Here is an 18,322-nt window from a genome sequence, read left to right on the forward strand (position 1 = left end):
ACAGTATTAAACTTAACTTGTATCATTGATGGCTCCGACTGTAATGTTATTTTTATTTATTATTACTATTATTATTATTATTATTTCAGTAAATTGTAATACGTAAATTGAATCACTGCTAATTTTGTTTCATCAGCAATGCAAGTACCTTCTCACCGCCCGGGTAGGGTCCCAACCGCTTCCCATCTCCGTTCCTTTAGTTGTCATGTTGCCTAACTTGGTAGTTACATTCTAATGTTTCCCTGTATTTGTTGTGCGTGAGTTTTCCATTTTGTTTGATCGCATCTGAAAATTATTATTCTCCCTTAAAACTTTAATTATGTAACCTTTAACAGTGTACACAAACGCAAAAATTAAAACATAATAATAATAATTAAAGTTATAAGGGAGAATAATAATTTTCAGACGTGATCAAACAAAATCGAAAACTCACGCACGACAAATACAGGAAAACATTAGAATGCAACTACTGGGTTAGGCAACATGACAACTAAGGGAACGGAGATGGGAAGCGGTTGGGACCCTACCCGGGTGGTGAGAAGGTATTGGCATTGCTGGTGAAAAAAATTAGCTGTGATTCAATTTACGTATTACAATTTACTGTAATAATAATAATAATAATAATAATAATAATAATAATAATAATAATAATAATAATAATAACAACATTACAATCGGAGCCACCAATGACGCAAGTCGAGTTTAACACAGCAAATTTAGAGAGATGCATACAAGCTTCATGGCGGTGAGTTTAAAATAACTTACAGAAATATTCAGAAACACTTTAACCAAATACATTTAAATGAAAGAGCACACACTCACAAATCACACCTACATGTTAATACGCAAAGAAGGAAAGAAAAGGTGAAGATAATTAAATCTTACCCCAGAGCGTGCTCAGGAAGCAACCTTCTCTAAAACACTTCCGAGTAAGGAGCTTATAATATGGACAACGATTTTTAAGAACATCTAATTACCATAAACTATTTTTAACATTTAAGCCATCCATTCCGTTTTACATTTTAAACAATTTGAATGATTAATTTTTGTTTTAATAGACATAAATAATCTTATTTAAAGTGTTAAATTCATACATTTTACCAATGTATTTTAGACATTCTTTTGTGATATACACCAGGATCAGGGCCCTGACCTACCAATGTTTTAGGTTTTCTATTGCTGATAATGCTCACTAAGATTGAGCGAAACATGTCCAATTTGTGATTTAATGGTTTCATCCTAAACATAAGGATTTTGTGTATTGGAAAGGTGGTTCCTCAAATATATTATAAATATAATAATTTATTACTCTGAACTCCAATACGGTTGAAAAATGAGATTTATAACTTGTAATAAGGAGCTTATCCCAAACGAGAGTATGTTAAGACGAAACGGAACTACTTAGAGGCAACCCAAGGGAAACTAAAGATTTACATATTTTATACAATAAACCAAGAGAAGGTAATGAAATTCTATATAATTACAACACAATTAATAAAGCCAAAAGGAAAAGGGGAATGTCTCTAAAACAAAAAGAGTATGACTAGCCACAAAGACTAAGTCATGTGAAATTAAAACTGGCATATGGGAGAAATCCCGGGTAAACTCTGGAGGTTAAAGAAAATTAAATTAAAAACTACATTTGAAAGTTAAAGATCCAAAACAAGAACGAGATAGTGCTTACCATGGAGGGCCAGGATACCCATCAGAAAGAGGAGGCAACTTCTCCCATCGCCGGTCAAAACAAGAAGTCAGAGGGAACAAGCTTGGCTCTGGCCAAGTGGCCAACCGCCGGAAGGGGTGAAATCGCGAAGCAACCAATTAGCGCACCCGCATTTCTTACATTCACCAATAGGAAAAGATTTTATTTTGGCCAATAAGGGCCCAGAGGAAACCAATGACCACATACCGGGCATAGTTTTGAGAAATTTTCATTCTGATGCAACCGGAAATTACTCAAAGCTTCCTACCAAACCCAGCACGTGTGACTACACCATGCCCTGAAAGTTATGAGGACAAAAAACTTTACGTAAAAAAAATTTATCTACACATAATGAAATCACCGAAAACCAACAACCCTAAAAATCTTCATATTTTCCCCTTAGAATTCACACACAAAAGGAACATAACATTTTCACTTAAAACACATATAAAACACAAACAACTTCTTTTTAAAATATCATACACAGTCAATCTTGAGGGTACACATTTTACACACAGAGTCAATCTTGAGTGTAAAACAATTCACCCATTTTACCACTATTACAGTTTCCTCACTATGTCCACTAGCGAGTTCTCTCGTCGACATTCAAAGGTGATGTCGGAGTCGATTAATAATACCCATCAACTGCTGTTCTGTAAAGAAAATTCAAAATGAAAGAGAACCTTTTGCGTAATAAATGTGTAAATACCGTGTCTGATAACAGTTGTTAACTCATTAAAAATAAACGCTGAGTAAACTATTGCTTAATTTTAATGCTAAATACTGTGATGAAGTAGGGATGGAATACACCTCACGATATGGCAGTGTGCATCATTGATTTCAGAGGTTAGTTTATATTTTCTTGCATCTGTTAAATTTCAGAAAGACTGTTATCATATAAATTTATAGCAAGAAGGGTATTTATCTACTGGCGCTAGAAATATGTATCCACAATAAATATAGTGCGGTTAAGTTAGGTTAGGTGATGCTGTTTGAGTAAGAAAACTCAAATGTTTGCCACAAAATGTGATTGATCATCTTTGGTACGGTATCGTTTTCTCACTATGTGCAATTGCAAGCTCTCTTGTTGACATTCGAAGGTGATGTTGGAGTATATCAGTAATAACCATCGACAGCTGTTCTCTAAAGGAAATTCTAAACAAAACGTTTCGTAATAAATGCGTAAATAACATGGCTGATAGCAGTTGTTAACTCATTAAAAATAAAGGCTGAAGTAAACCACCTCCAAAAGAAAGGAGCGGAATAAGTGGAGAACGCCGGGAGAAATAGTGGTTCTAATAAAGGAAAAGATTAGTGAACTAGTAGAGGAGATCGAAATAGAGATGAAAGAAGTAATCTGGATTAGATTTAATATGGGGAGGGAAGAAGGGAGGGCTGAGAAGGTAAGTTTAGCATTTGCATATTGCTACCCAAAGAGTTCGTTATATACAAATAAAACATTTTTGGAGGAGTTATTGCTGGAAATTAGTATGATAAGAAGGATGTTTGAAGAAAAAGATGATGGTATGTTGCTATTTGGGGATTGGAATGCAAGAATAGTGGAGCAAGGCCCAGGGTACAGTACAGAAGATGGGAGGGTAATGAGGAAAAGTTGAAGAAGTGAAGACACAGTCATAAACAATTATGGAGATAAACTTTTAGAAATATGTGCAGCAGGAAATTTATATATTCTGAGTGGTAGGAAAGAGGGCGACAGGAATGGGAAGCTGACTTATGTTACAGAACAGGGAGGAAGCGTCATTGACATAGTAATAAGCTCAGAAGATATGTTAGAGGAAATCATAAGGATGGAGGTAGGAGACTGGGTTGAATCACATCACTTTCTAGTGTGAGTGTTGATTAAAAAAAAGGGTAGGGGGGATAAGAAATGAAGAGTGAAGAATTTTTTTTTTTTTTTTTTTTTTTTTGCTAGTTGCTTTATGTCACACCAACACAGATAGGTCTTATGGTGACAATGGGACAGGAAAGGGCTAGGAGTGGGAAGGAAGTGGCCGTGGCCTTAATTAAGGTACAGCCCCAGCATTTGCCTGGTGTGAAAATGGGAATCACAGAAAACCATTTTCAGGGCTGCCGACAGTGGGGTTCGAACCTACTATCTCCTGAATACTGGATACTGGCCGCTCTTAAGCGACTGCAGCTATCGAGCTCGGTAAGTGAAGAATTGGGGAGAGGGTATGTAAAATATAAATGGTCAGAGAAAGCAAAATGGGAATTGGTTACAATAATAAAGGAGGAATTACAATTAGTAAGGTATGGGTGGGAGGTTGCATTGGAGCTGATTTTATACCCAATCAAAAGGGTAGCACAGATAGAGGTAGGAGGAGAAAGAAGAGAGAGGGTGCAGGGAGGTTGGTACAGTAACGAGTGTGAGGAATTATGAAAAAGGGTTATGGGTGCGTTAAGAGAGTATAGAAAAAAAAAAGGTGGGAGTGCAGAAAGAGAAGTTTTCTGTAATTTAAGGAAAGGTTACAAAAGGGAAATCAGTGAGAGAAAGAAGTTATGGATGAAAGAACAAACAGAAGTGATAAATAAAGAATGTAGGATTAATAAAATGCAAAAAATTTGGGAGAGAATAAACAGAATTAACAAAGGTGGAATGATATTTGAGAAACTAAGTATTGAGGATGAACAGTGAGTGAGCCATTTTAGTGAACTACTTGGAGGGGTGGGGAGGAGAAATGGCATAGAGAGAAGGGGGAAGAAGTTATTTGGAGAGATAGTGGGGTATCGATATTTGAACGGGAAAAATAAATTTCAAAAGAAGAAGTCATGAAAGTGATAGGTAAAATTAGGGGTAGGTCTGTGGGAGGATGCAGTGGTATTAACAATGGTTTTAGGAAAGAATTAAGCAAAATTGGCGTGTTGATAGAGGGCATAGTGAAGTTATTTAACAAGATTTTTGATGAGGCTAAGTACCCAAAAGAATGGGAAACAGGAATTATATGTCCAATATACAAGAAGAAAGGTAATAAAAACATCATGAGTAATTATAGGGGTATAAGTCTGTTAGATTCTCTTAAGTAAAATTTACACAGGAGTTTTAGCAAACAGATTAAGAGACTGGACTGAAGAGAATTCGGTTTTGTCAGTTTTCTACAGGGGATTTAGGAAGGGAAAAGGAATGGCAGACAATATAATGATAGTGAAGTTTTTTTTGCTTTACATCGCACCAACCCAGGTAGGTCTTATGGTGACGATGGGATAGGGAAGATCTAGGAGTGGGAAGGAAGTGGCCGTGGCCTTAATTAAGGTACGCCCCAGCATTTGCCTAGTGTGAAAATGGGAAACCATGGAAAACCATCTTCAGGACTGCCGACAGTGGGATTCAAACCCACTGTCTCCCGGATGCAAGCTCACAGCCACGCAATTCTAACCGCATGGCCAACTCACCTGGTGAAGATGATTTTAGATAAATACATGAGTATGGAATGAGGAAAAGTGTATGTGGCGGCAATTGATTTTGAAAAAGCTTTTGATACAGAAAACAGAAGTGCGCTAGTAGAAAAATTGGGTAGGTTGGGGGTTTCTGGGAAGATGATATGTGCAGTGGAGGCAATATACAAAGAGGTCAGGTGCTGTGTTAAGCTGGAAGAAAACAGGTTAAGTAGACCATTAGATTGTAAGATGGGTTTAAAACAGGGTTGTAAATTATCCCCGATATTGTTTATTTTATTCATTAAAGACATTTTGGATGGACACGGTGGGCATAACTGGGCAGCCCCAGTTCTTATTGGCATGGAGATTCCAGGACTGATTTTTGCGGACGACGTGGTTTTGCTGACTTTAACTGCAGGTGAGATGCAGCGAAGTATAAATGCAGTGTCAGAATATGCAAAAGAATGGGCCCTGAAAGTTAACAGGAATAAATCTAAAGTGATAGTAATGCAGAATCGTAAAAGGAATAAAAAAAGAAATTAAATGGATGGTCCAGAGAGAGAGGATAGAACAAGTAAATAAGTTTGAATATTTAGGAATGATTTTAAACGGAAGAGGGACATAGGATGACCAAATTAGGAGAGCGAGGGAAAAGGGGATGGCAGCCTTAACCATAGTCAAAATTTTAGTGGCTTAATTTCCAGAAATAAGCTATGAAACCTTGTGGTTAACCTTAAGATCAGTAGTACTAATACTGCTACCCTTCCTAAGAAGGGTAATGTATGGGGCTGGAGGGAAAGAGGGTTAACCTAAGAGAAATCATGAGTAAATTTGGTAAGGCAGTGATGGGCTCCCTCAGTGCACAGTGAATGCTGGGGTGGAATTAATGTGTGGGGAAGAAATAGGGGTTGAGTGTGTGAAAAGGGTATTCAAATATTGGATGGGTTTGAAAAGAGGAGAGGGTGGAAGGGTGCTTCAGGCTGCATACAAACAACAAAAGAAAAGCATGTATAAGGGGTGCTGGCTAGAAAAAATTAAACTATATGTTGTGAGGGTTTGATTGGGGTACATGTGGGAAGAGGTCTGGAAGAAGAAAGAAGTGAGGGGTCAGAGGGTGCTTTTAAAGAGGATTAGAGATATTCAGAGAGAGATGGATAGAAGAGTGCAGGAACAGAGACTCGCTTAGTGATTTTATTAAAGTAATGGAAGTGACAGAGTTAAATATTATGCATATAGATAGATTGAAGAGAGGAGGATTACTATGGTGGCTGATGGGGTTATATAAGAATAAGGGGTTGACAAAGGGTAAAGAAAAGTCACTGTGTATTATGTGGGGCAACAGGCAATGATCTACACTTAATAGATAATTGTAAAGATACAGAACAGGTAAGAAATAAACTTTTGAGTGCCAATAAATGGGAGATATTAGAGAAAGGGGATGAGCATAAAAATCTTAGGGTGGGTTATCAAAGAACGGGGAAAAAGGGGAGAATTAAACAGGTATTTATGCACAGTAAGGAGAGTTTGTGGAATAACGTTAAAAGAAGAAAGTGCATACTGTTATGTGGGTGTGAAATAAGCTAAATGACGGCGGTGAGGTCTTATTGGGGGTAGTCTTGAAGGTATAAGAATTGAAAGTGGATGTGAAATAAAGTTAAAAGAGTTAAGGATGTAAAATGAGAATGAATTAGAGGAGTGTGAAAGAGTGATAAATAAAATTAGAAGTAAAGATTTGTAAATAAATAGGTTTGTTAAAGACGGTTAAGTAAGATAGCTTATGGTTATAAATGTGTGTAAAGTGTGAGTGAAGGACAGCAAGTTTAGAAGGTTTGAGTATATCTAAATGTAAAACGTGGAGATACATTGTAAATGTGGAAAATTTGTGAAGTGGGAAGATATTGTAAATTTGGAAGTTTTTTTTGCTAGGGGCTTTACGTCGCACCGACACAGATAGGTCTTATGGCGACGATGGGATAGGAAAGGCCTAGGAGTTGGAAGGAAGCGGCCGTGGCCTTAATTAAGGTACAGCCCCAGCATTTGCCTGGTGTGAAAATGGGAAACCACGGAAAACCATTTTCAGGGCTGCCGATAGTGGGATTCGAACCTACTATCTCCCGGATGCAAGCTCACAGCCGCGCGCCTCTACACGCACGGCCAACTCGCCCGGTAGTTTGGAAGCTTTAAGTGATAAAGATAGGACATGTTATTATTGATATTTCAAGACATGGATGTGTAATTTAAAAACAGTATTGGTAAGTAAGTTAGAAAATGATGTTTTAGTGATTAACGTGTGGTAACAGGAAAGTAGAACAATTACATAAAGTTGGAATGTGAGAAAATGAGAGATACGACTCAACTGATGACTCATAAGTGAACTGGAATTTAAATGGAAGTTAGGTCAGTGCTTATGTAATATTATGAACTGCAAAGTCAGTAAGTGGTAAAGTAAGAAACCTTTATTTTTCTCCTGATCTTACAGTTTCACAACCTAATCAATCTTAGCGGAGAAAAATAGAAATTCTCAATTGAAAAAAACAAGCAAAGAACAAAAAACAATGAAACCAAGACTACATAGGCAATACATTATAAGGATACCATAATACCCCACGCTGGTGGGCATAACAACACTAAACACAAAAACAAGGAAAAAGTAAACCCACTGGCCTCGCAGTCAACTGTGTTAAATAGAAAACAAAAAAACAAAAAAGGCAAAATACAGCAACCCAAGGTTTAACAACCTCACTTCCTGGGTACGTGATGGCATATGTCACCCGATCTCCCCTGACCTAGCATCTTTCATATGCTAGGGTGCCTCCTTGTGGTGGCACACGCCAGCACCTCACCTCCCCCCTTCACCGCTGCTAGCCAGTGGTGAGGAAGCCGACATTTCCTCTGTGCTAATTTGTGAAATTTAACACTCTGCCTGTGTCATGACAAACCGCTACTAGGATCTTCCTCCTCTTGGCACAACTGAGAATTTGCCTTTAAGGCTGCTGCACAGCTGTTTCTGATTTTTGTCAAAAACCTACAGTAAGTGGTAAAGGCGATATGCAAGAAGAATGAAGGCACATGCTCTGCGGATGACGAAATTTTGAGTCAGCGAGTTTGGAGCATAGTAGGTCAGAGCTTGAGTGAATAAGTGTAAACTAGAGGTATGAAGGCATTGCTCTGCTGATGACAAAATGTTGATTCAAAGAGGCTTGAGTAGAGTAGTGCAGGTCCTGAGTGAATAAGTGTATGTAAGAGTTAGGGTAGATGTATAAGGCAGAGATAATTGGTTAAGAGGTTATAGGGGATAGGGGAGGGGGGAAGGAACAACATAAGAGGGTGGGATAGGGTGGGCCTATCCCAAATGTTGTTGGCAAGTGTTAGTAGACAGAGGTCAAGAAAGGAGAGAGGGAGTCAGGGTGCATGTGATGCTGGACTTCAGCACACAGGTAGCCTGTCACCAAACGGAATGGTGAGGATCTAGCTTTGTCGACTGTAAGGAGGGGCTGAACGTGTCATTCCAGGGAGGGTGGTTCCTTTTCTTCCTCATCGGGAGAGGGGGGGGGACGGCTGGTCAGTAGTTATTAGGGTTGTTTCTCACTTGTGGTCTGGTTTCCGCCTGTGTGAGAGGTCACAAATTGAAGTTAGGGTTGTAGAGTTACGGTAGTTATAGGGGTGGTGCTTACATGCGGCCCGGTTTTCCGCCCATGTGAGTGAACGCATAGTATATAGGGGTGGCGTCTCACATGTGGTCTGGTTTCTCCCTGTGGGAGGGGTCATAACATTCTTTTTTCAATTTGCTTTACGTCGCACCGACACAGAGAGGTCTTATGGCGACGATGGGAGAGGAATGGCCTAGGAATGGGAAGGAAGCAGCCGTGGCCTTAATTAAGGTACAGCCCCAGCATTTGCCTGGTTTGAAAATGGGAAACCATGGAAAACCATCTTTAGGGCTGCCGACAGTGGGATTCGAACTCACTATCTCCTGGGTGCGAGCTCACAGCTGCACCCCCCTAACCACACAGCCAACTCACCCGGTGGTCACAGAATTAAATTAAGATTTTAGAGTTAAGGTAGTTATAGGGGTGGTGCTTACATGTTTATTTTTATTTTTTGTTTCTGTAATGGGAACATGTATTTGGGCAAAAAGCCTGTAATGTTCATCTTCAATAAATACTAGATATACCCTTGGGCTTTATGCCCTTAACGTAATGTGATTCACATCCCTTGAATCTTCTTATAAAATATATAACAGTTTCTTTCAAATCTCTGTAAATATGCTCTTTATGGCACCTTTTATGGCACATGTCTCCAAAGGTATAAGTGAGTTGTCCTTTATGAATCTAAGAAACACCTACCGGGTGAGTTGGCCGTGTGGTTAGGGGCGCGCAGCTGTGAGCTTGCATCTGGGAGAAAGTGAGTTCAAACCTCACTGTCGGCAGCCCTGAAGATGGCTTTCCGTGGTTTCTCATTTTCACGCCAGGCAAATGCAACGGATGTAGCTTAATTAAGGCCACGGCCGCTTCCTTCCAACTCCTAGCCCTTTCATATCCCATCATCGCCATAAGAATTATCTGTTGGTGCGATGTAAAGCCATTAGCAAAAAAAAACACCCTATAATGCTGTGCTTTGTTATCGTAAGAATATTCAAGAATGTTTCTCTGCATATCTGGAGGAGATTTCCAGCTTGATTTTGAACGGTATATTCATATGTTCAGGTCTTTAAATGTGGCAATTTTGCAGGAGTTAGTTTATGTCGTGGTGGCCTTGCTTTGCATATCTTTATTATAAAGGCATCCTGCTTTTATTTCCCAGGAACTGTATAAAATGAATGACGAAAATATTTTACATTCCTCATGGTTAACAGTTTGCATTTGAAAGTAGGCCTGTGATTATATCTTGGATATGAAGGTATCTCCTTTGCTGAGTAGTTAGAACCAAACATAATGGAATTTATAAGTTTCAGACATCTTAACAACATAAGCTAAATAAAGCCTACTTCACTAAGGACAAACATTAAAACCTTCCTTTTAAGGCCTTATTTTAAGCCAGTAATTAAGGTTAAATCAGCATAATTTATATGCAAGTAAATAAAACAGTGGTAAACTTCTATCATTATATTTAGAGATTGACAATATTTAAAACTCTTATACACCATATACATCCAATATTCTGTTTATAAAAATTGAATAACTATATAAATTAAAATCTACTGACATGTTTTACATAACTTACCTTAGCCTTTTTTTTCTACAACCCTTTTCCACATTTCAGGATTAGCGATAAGCTTCTTAGCCTGTCTGGAGAAACCTCTTCTATTTCAGTATCCATATCAAATAATATTGGATGTTTCAGAAAAACACCATAATTTTATACAATGAAAACTCAGAGATGCACTGAAATGAGGTGTTTATGAAGACTTGATCAGTATTATGATAGTCATAACATTTTTTAACAGTCACATGATCCTTTAAGCAGCTGGCATCGGACGATTTTCAATTGGCTGTTTTTGATGTAAACTCACTGTTCAAATGTTTGAGTTTGAAAGTGACCATATATTTAAAACATTAAAATATATTAAATTTGTCCATTTCTGAATGAAACTACATTCACCATTAAATTCAAAACAAGAAGATTAACTAGAACAGTCCCCATTTCGACCAGACAGCATTATGTCCGTCTTTGATACTACAGGCCTCAGTTGTATAATTTTAATGTTATACACCCTGCATGAAGTGGTTAAGTATAAGAGAGGACCTTGGGCTCTAACTTCACCATAAATAGAGGTGTTATCTATCTACCTTCACTTACAGTGTATGCCAAAAATCATGGATTCTCCAACCAAATGGAAAACACTTGAAAAGATGTTAAGCCATGCTGTCTAGACAATAATAGCTTCCCACAGTACCCTGATATTTTTAGATCAAATGTCAACTTATGTCCTTGTCCTGAGGTGGTGCACCTCTTTTCAGGCACACCCCAAACAGAGGTGAACTGCATGTGCATTTTTAACCAAATATCAGCCCTCCTACCATTCTAAAATCTCTGTCAATACCAGGAATCGAATCCAGGCCTCTGAGAAGAGCAACTAATAGTGCTAACTGCTCTGAGGTATCTGTGGAACAGCAGAGGTGAAAGAAGGAGCTGGGTGGAATAGGTCTCAACTTACGAAATTAAAGTTAATTTAAAACTTTAACAAAGGTTATATTTTCTTTTCAAGGTAAATAAATAACAGAATATAACAGGTACCAAGTAGCAGATCAACAAATTAAGAAAGTACAATTTTAGTTCGTTGCGAAATTTGGGCTTCGAGCCCGACACTCACGAACCTTGAGCTATAAGCCCAACTTTACCTATATACCAAGTTCAAACAAAGGGGCAGAAAACCCCAATCGTGCCAAGGAGCACTGGCTCCTGATTACCATATTAAGCCTCCTCGAGGCACACAGAAACCAAATTTAAGAAAGAGCAAACCCGCTCTCAAGGTTCAAGCCCATCAAAGGCCACAACAAACTATACTTTAAACTGCCCTCAAGGCATACCAAGAACAGGGGTAATAAATACCCAACCTACTGGGCCTATTCAGTAAAGAAGCAGGTTAATTACATGGCCCAAAATACCAACTTGACTGGAGGCGTAACTTGCACTCCTAATACAATTTTAAAACCTACTTGGCAGGTAGGCCGTATACACAAGGGCTAATCCCATACTAAAGAGGTGACTTGTATAAGAAGACTTTATTACATTAAGAAAGGAAGAAATGGTTGTGAAAACAAAGTCACCTCAAAACAATAGGAGTGGGAGCTCGAGAGGGTTTAGCACTCTCTATCCCAATTTATAGTTAAAGAGACAAAGTTTTACCAAGTGTCTATTACATTTTAAAGATAGGTTAAATGAGAAAAGTTTTCGAACCTGCCCCGAGGGTTAAACTGCTGAGATAGCGAGAAATGAAGTTATTAAATGGCCATTACCTTATGGATGAACTGCTGCCCGAAGAAAGAGGTTCTTCCCGCCCCCTGCTACATAATCACACTAGGAGAGATGTTACTGAAGTGGCCAGGAGACCAGAAAATCAGCAGTTTATATACCCTCGTGGAAAATTCGAGACGTTTCATGAATGATTACAACCCGCCCACAAAATTTTATTGGATAACAGCAAAAACTAATACACCAGACGAAGAAGAAACACCTTATTGGTGGAAAATTAATTACAGAAATTCCTGATTGGCTACATTCAAAACAGGCGGAAAGAAAGGATTATATTGCCAACCTACAACTGACAGAACAAAATTTAGTTAAGACAAAACTTATGAATACAAAATTTCTTCAGGAAGGTACATTCCTTTACACCAGAGTGCGATATTAGTTTTGGTAGAGACATCTGTTAGAGAATGTTCAAATTTCTTGATATGGAGCAAACAAACACAAATCGAAATAGACACAGTTCAGAACACTTCAAAATTTACGATAGTGACATCTTCCACGAAACCTTTGAATTAGTACAGTTTGTTAAAGTTCAGGCGTTCTCCTGTAGAGGAGTTTCAACTGGCGCAATATTTGAATTAGCAGCGTCGAGGTGTACCGCCTGGTACACTAACCTTTGCACTATGGAGGTGAACAGTAATTTTTAGGTGTGAGAACTTACATGCAAATGATCCTTTCCAATACAAATCCATAAATACTCTGTTGCATTCATATCAGCCACTCCATTTGTTAGAATGCTCCAGAAAACATTCTGAAATAGTCCTGAACAAATACAGTATTATAACATTGCTGTTTGCAAAACATGAAATCCATGATGAGCTGCAAGTGGTCTGCAACTGTCACCATTCATTGACATGTTAGATAGATTATTGGACCCAACTCATGACCTCACCAATATGGCTCCATAGCGCGTAGTTGACAATTGGGATCCCTTGTCTCATTGGGTTTCTGTCAAAGGTGAATATGCTGCCATCAGCCTAAAACAACTTCTATTGTGACTCCACATGTTTCAGTCCTCCAAAGCCTAATTACCAACCTTCCTAGGCTATATAAGATGGTGTGCACTGTATCAAGCTGTTAACAGTGCTATATTGGGGAGTCTTCTCCCATATCCCTATGCACTGACCTGCTGGATATGCATCTGGTATCTTCTGCATTGAACATGTTTGTGATTTGAGCCAGTTTTTTGTGCTCTCATTATGACAGATATTTCTAGTCAGATACTTCTGGTCACATTTGTTCGTGATCATTAAAATACCATGGTCTACCTGGTCATGTTCATTCATGATTAGAATACCATGGTCTACCTATGCTATGTATATCGAACACATATCCTGTGAACCCATTCCACACAAGTACTGAACCACCTCCAGTTTGTTCAGTGCTTGGTTGCAACTGGGATCAGTGGCCTCATTGTCTGGCTCCTTGTCTGAATGCTACCTTCTCAATCCTAGCCCTTTCCCATTCTAGACTCACTGAAAACTTGTATGTGTTAGTGTATCATGAAACAATGAGTAAATATGAAAAACAAGTTATAATCTTGCAAATTGCTCTTCCTATTTTTTTCTCTCTTTCTTTCTTTTTGTCTTCATAATCTTCAGCAGTAATGTTTGTTTGTTTGTTTGTTTGTTTGTTTGTTTGTTTGTTTGTTTGTTTGTTTGTTTGTTTGTTTGTTTGTTTGTTTGTTTGTTGGTTTGTTTCTTTCCTTCTTTCTTTTTCTTTTTAATTAATTAACTAATTAATTATTTTATTTATTTATTTATTTATTTATTTATTTATTTATTTATTTATTTATTTATTTATTTATTTATTTATTTATTTATTTATTTATTTATTTACAGGAAGTACATTATAACAAAGCTACAGTATTCTTGGACACAGATTATATAGTACCTACTAGTACAGGTCTTCCTATTAATTTGAATGCAGTAGGAACAGCAGCAGTAAATTTGAAACTTTCTGGTTCTCTGAAAGGTACTGATTTTATGAAAACTGGTGAGCTAGATGTTAAAGGAAACATCAGACCAAGGTAAGTTGTTTACACTGTATGTTCCTCTTCTAAATGATGATATTGATCTCAAAGTGAATTTTTGTCGGCAGAAACTGGCACATGAAAATATTCCGCTGCACTTTTTAGCTTCCTACTGCCATCAAACATGGGTCCTATGACAGACTGAGGAGATTCTTGTTTGAATTTTACCGATCATGTTCGCCTAATGGTCATGGAAAAAATGTGTATTTCAGTTGATTATAGTACATTATAGGAAGTTATCAGGCCCCAATGACTTTGATGTTTGGCCCCTTAAAACAATGGTAGTCATCATCAGTAAGTGGTTTGTTAATGTGTATGTCATGTCATAACTAAGTTACTCTCAAAACTACGTGTCTTTCATGACTCAGTATACCGAGCAATTTGGACATGCATTTAGGGGCATGCGACTGTGAGCTTTCATTCGGGAGATAGTGGTGGGTGCGAACCCCACTGTTGGCAGCCCTGAAGATGGTTTTCAGTGGTTTCCCATTTTCAAACCAGGGAAATCCTGGGGCTGTATCTTAGTTAAGGCCACAGATGCTTCTTTCCCCACCCCTAGCCCTTTTCTATACCATTGTTGCCATAACATCTGTCTGTGTGACGTAAAACAGATTAAGTAAAAAAAATTTGCTTTCTGAATTTGCACCAGTCGCTCACATTTTCAGAGTAGGCCATGTTCATTGTGAACCTCTCCCTTGCATGATGTACAGTATCCCGGAGGGAATCTGTGTCTGTTAGAAATCTGTGGTAAATAGCCCACAGACATTCTTGTCACCTCAACATTCTTGAGGATTTCAGCCTCTTACTCACTGACTGAGAACCATTATATCAGCCTACTAAGAAAACAATGCAGGTGTTTTTCCATCTCAGTAAACCCAAGATTAAAACTTGCCTTTCCATCGAGCCTTGAGGTATTAAGTTAGAACATTTGTGCCATGTCAATAGACATATACTCCGTGCACATATTAAAATCGTTTCTGCAATTTACCTTGAACTTATTTTACATTTTTGTGTCTTCATTGTGGCATGTGATCATGGCCTTAGATGGAAGAGAAATACCACAGTAGTTGTTCACATCTCTTATATTTCCTTTCTTGTGTAAAGGATGGATCAAAACTAGTTTCCAGTCCTCTGGTAGTTGTTCTTTTTCCCATACATCTACAACAGTTTGGTGTAGGATGTCAATTGCTTCTTCTGGGGCATGTTTCCACAGTTCCGCAATCATGGAGTCTTTACCAGTCTCTCTATGTGGCATTTGATTTCATCGCAATTTGGTGGAGAAGATGGCAGGGTTTGGCTCACTGGTTTGTTTGTTTTGATGGGGTTGGCTGGTTTTTCACAGTTTAGAAGGTCATTAAAATACTTAGCTAAGATTTTGCAGTTGTCTTCATTTGATGTTGCAAGAGTTCCATCTTTCCGTAGAAAGCAACTACCGTGGTATTTCCCTTCTGTCAGTAGCCTACAAGATCCTGTCACTCACTATCCATCCTTGAAAGACTAGAATAGCAAGTTGAACTCAAACTCTGGGAATACCAAGCAGGTTTCCGTCTTTTTAAAATTTCTCTTGTTCAATCTTGTCCATTAGTACATTTTCATACTTGCGTTTTTCACTGCGTATTATTTTTGCTGTTTGTGCTTGATTTGTTTCATACATCTTCCAATTTTCTTCTTTTTCTGAGGTGTGATATTTTTTCCAGGCATATACATGATCTTCCTCTTCTTGATTTCGGCCACTCCTTTTGCAGCTTGTATCATCTGCTTTCTTGTGCTGTTGAAGTCTTTTTCCTCTGGTTGGGCTAGTTCTTTGAATTCATTCTCTCTTTCTCTGAGCATTTTTTTGTGTCAAAGCAAATTATGGTAGGTTTGTTTTCCTTTTTGTTGAGAGGGATTGGCCAAAACTTTATTACTGATATGTAGTGATCTAAGTCTATGTTCATTCCCTTTTTTTAAGGTAACTTTTATGATTTTGAGACTGTATCTTCGTGATAGAGCAACATGGTCTATTTGAAATTCTCGTATTGTTTCGTTTGGGCATCTCCATGTCATCTGTTTTCTAGGTAAGTGACAAAAGTGTGTTGACATCAGTTGGAGGTTATGGTTATCACATGGTTTAATGAGGCGTTCTCCATTCTTGTTGGTTCTTTTCTGTGCTGGGTAGAGCCCAACAACTTTCCTGCGTTTCCGTTCATGTCCTTCCTGTGCATTAAAATCACCCATTAGGATCTTGACGTGGTGTTTTGGGATTTTTGCTAATCTGGCATACAGGAGGTTCCAGAATCTATCTGTGTCTTCCAGGTCTTTTTTTGTTTTGTTCATTAGCTGGAGTATGTGCATTGACTAGCATATATGTTTTGTTTGCACAACACAGGGAAAGTAGGCATAACCTGACATTAACACCTTCAAAATTTGAGACTGACCTAAGGATTCTGGTGTTGACAGCAAAAGCTGTACCGAAGATAGGGGTGGTTTTCATTACTCTATAATGGGGTTTGTTCTTAAAGAACCAATACCCTTCATATTATTATTATTATTATTATTATTATTATTATTATTATTATTATTATTATTATTATTATTATTATTATTGTTGTTGTTGTTGTTGTTGTTGTTGTTGTTGTTGTTGTTGTTGTTGTTGTTGTTGTTGTTGTTGTTGTTGTTGTTCCTGGCTCCATGACTAAATGGTTAGCATGCTGGCCTTTGGTCACAGGGGTCCTGGGTTCGATTCCTGGCAGGGTCGGGAATTTTAACCACCCTTGGTTAATTTCCCTGACACGGGGGCTGGGTGTATGTGTTGCCTTCATCATCATTTCATCCTCATCACGACGCGCAGGTCGCCTACGGGAGTCAAATCAAAAGACCTGAACCTGGCGAGCCGAACCTGTCCTGGAATCTCCCAGCACTAAAAGCCATACGCCATTTCATTATTATTATTATTATTATTATCATTATTATTATTATTATTATTATTATTATTATTATTATTATTATTATTATTCAGTCATCTGACTTGAATGTCTAACACCAGAATATCTCAAAGAGTTCTTGATTTTTTCATGACTTGGAAATGTAACTGCATTGAAGGAGGATCAGGCTGGTGTCTCTTTGACGCTGGTTCAAGAAAGAAAATAAGTTCATGACCTGAGTACAAAAGGATCATCAACTAGGAGTGAGAAAACACCCTGGTGCAAAGTGGTCTGAAGAACGAAGAACTGCATTCTCCATCAAGATGAAGGAGTTTACCGGAAATCCAGAGAGGCTGACAAGTGTTAACCATGGTCTTAAGAGGCCAAAATGATATGATTTTATTTTTTTTTATTTTTTTTTATTGTTAGCCTGTAAACATAGCAGCAGTATTATGTAAAGTGTATTACTTGCTGAACAAAACATTAACCTGAAGTAATATATGTTCGGGAGATAGTGGGTTCGAACCCCACAGTCAGCAGCCCTGAAGATGGTTTCCCATAGTTTCCCAAGGCCGCTTCCTTCTCTCTCTCATAGCTCTTTCGTCTCCCATCTTCACCATAAGACCTATCTGCATCAGTGCGACGCAGAGCAAGTTGTAAAAAAAAAAAGTCCAGCTCCATGCCTGAGTGGTCTCAGGTGTGTTTTCTGTTTGGGCTGCAGTATTTTAACTGCATTTGTTTACTTTGTGTGGTTGAGGGTGACGATTCTTATACGGAAGATATAACTAGACCAACTTCCTCACTGAGAACTGAGTGTTTGTTGCTGCTTCTGCACTGTTCTATAACTCATACACAACATCCAACACTTCCTCCACTATACCTGCATACAGAATCTCTAGTGGAGTCCATGTTAAATGGACTACACCCAGGATATGATTTCCATACAAATTTCCTGGGTCATTCCATAAGTCATGGTAATGGTGTTATATTGTTCAGTCGTTCGGAATCTCAGTAAGGTAGTTACTATATTGGTACACATTACTGAAGGGCACCAACAGATCGAATCTGAGGGCATGGTTGGCTATGTACTATTACCCATCGCATTTGTTAGTGTGCGTCTGGCCATGCTTCGAGATGGATATAAGTAAAGTGGAACAGTGGTCATACGTGAAAATTGTAGTTCTCGCTGGAAGAAATGCCCATCACTGTCATGCAGAGCTATGGGATACTGTAGGTGATACGGCTTGCTACGGTATATCATACTGTTGCACCGTGGATGGTGGCCTTCCAGTATGGATGCGTACCAGTATCGACTGC

The 18,322-nt window shown here is 38.3% G+C and overlaps 1 protein-coding gene across 1 annotated transcript in view; it reads left to right on the forward strand.

Moving 5' to 3' along the window:
* Window positions 1-18,322, forward strand: part of Apoltp (Apolipoprotein lipid transfer particle) — a 668,275-nt gene that overhangs the window by 82,793 nt on the left and 567,160 nt on the right. Inside the window, exon 15 of the mRNA XM_067142082.2 lies at window positions 13,912-14,099. Within this exon, the coding sequence (XP_066998183.2) occupies window positions 13,912-14,099 (188 nt within the window). The remainder of the gene's footprint in view (window positions 1-13,911; window positions 14,100-18,322) is intronic.

Source organism: Anabrus simplex, chromosome 2 (assembly GCF_040414725.1).
Source record: "Anabrus simplex isolate iqAnaSimp1 chromosome 2, ASM4041472v1, whole genome shotgun sequence".
NCBI classification, from domain to species: domain Eukaryota; kingdom Metazoa; phylum Arthropoda; class Insecta; order Orthoptera; family Tettigoniidae; genus Anabrus; species Anabrus simplex.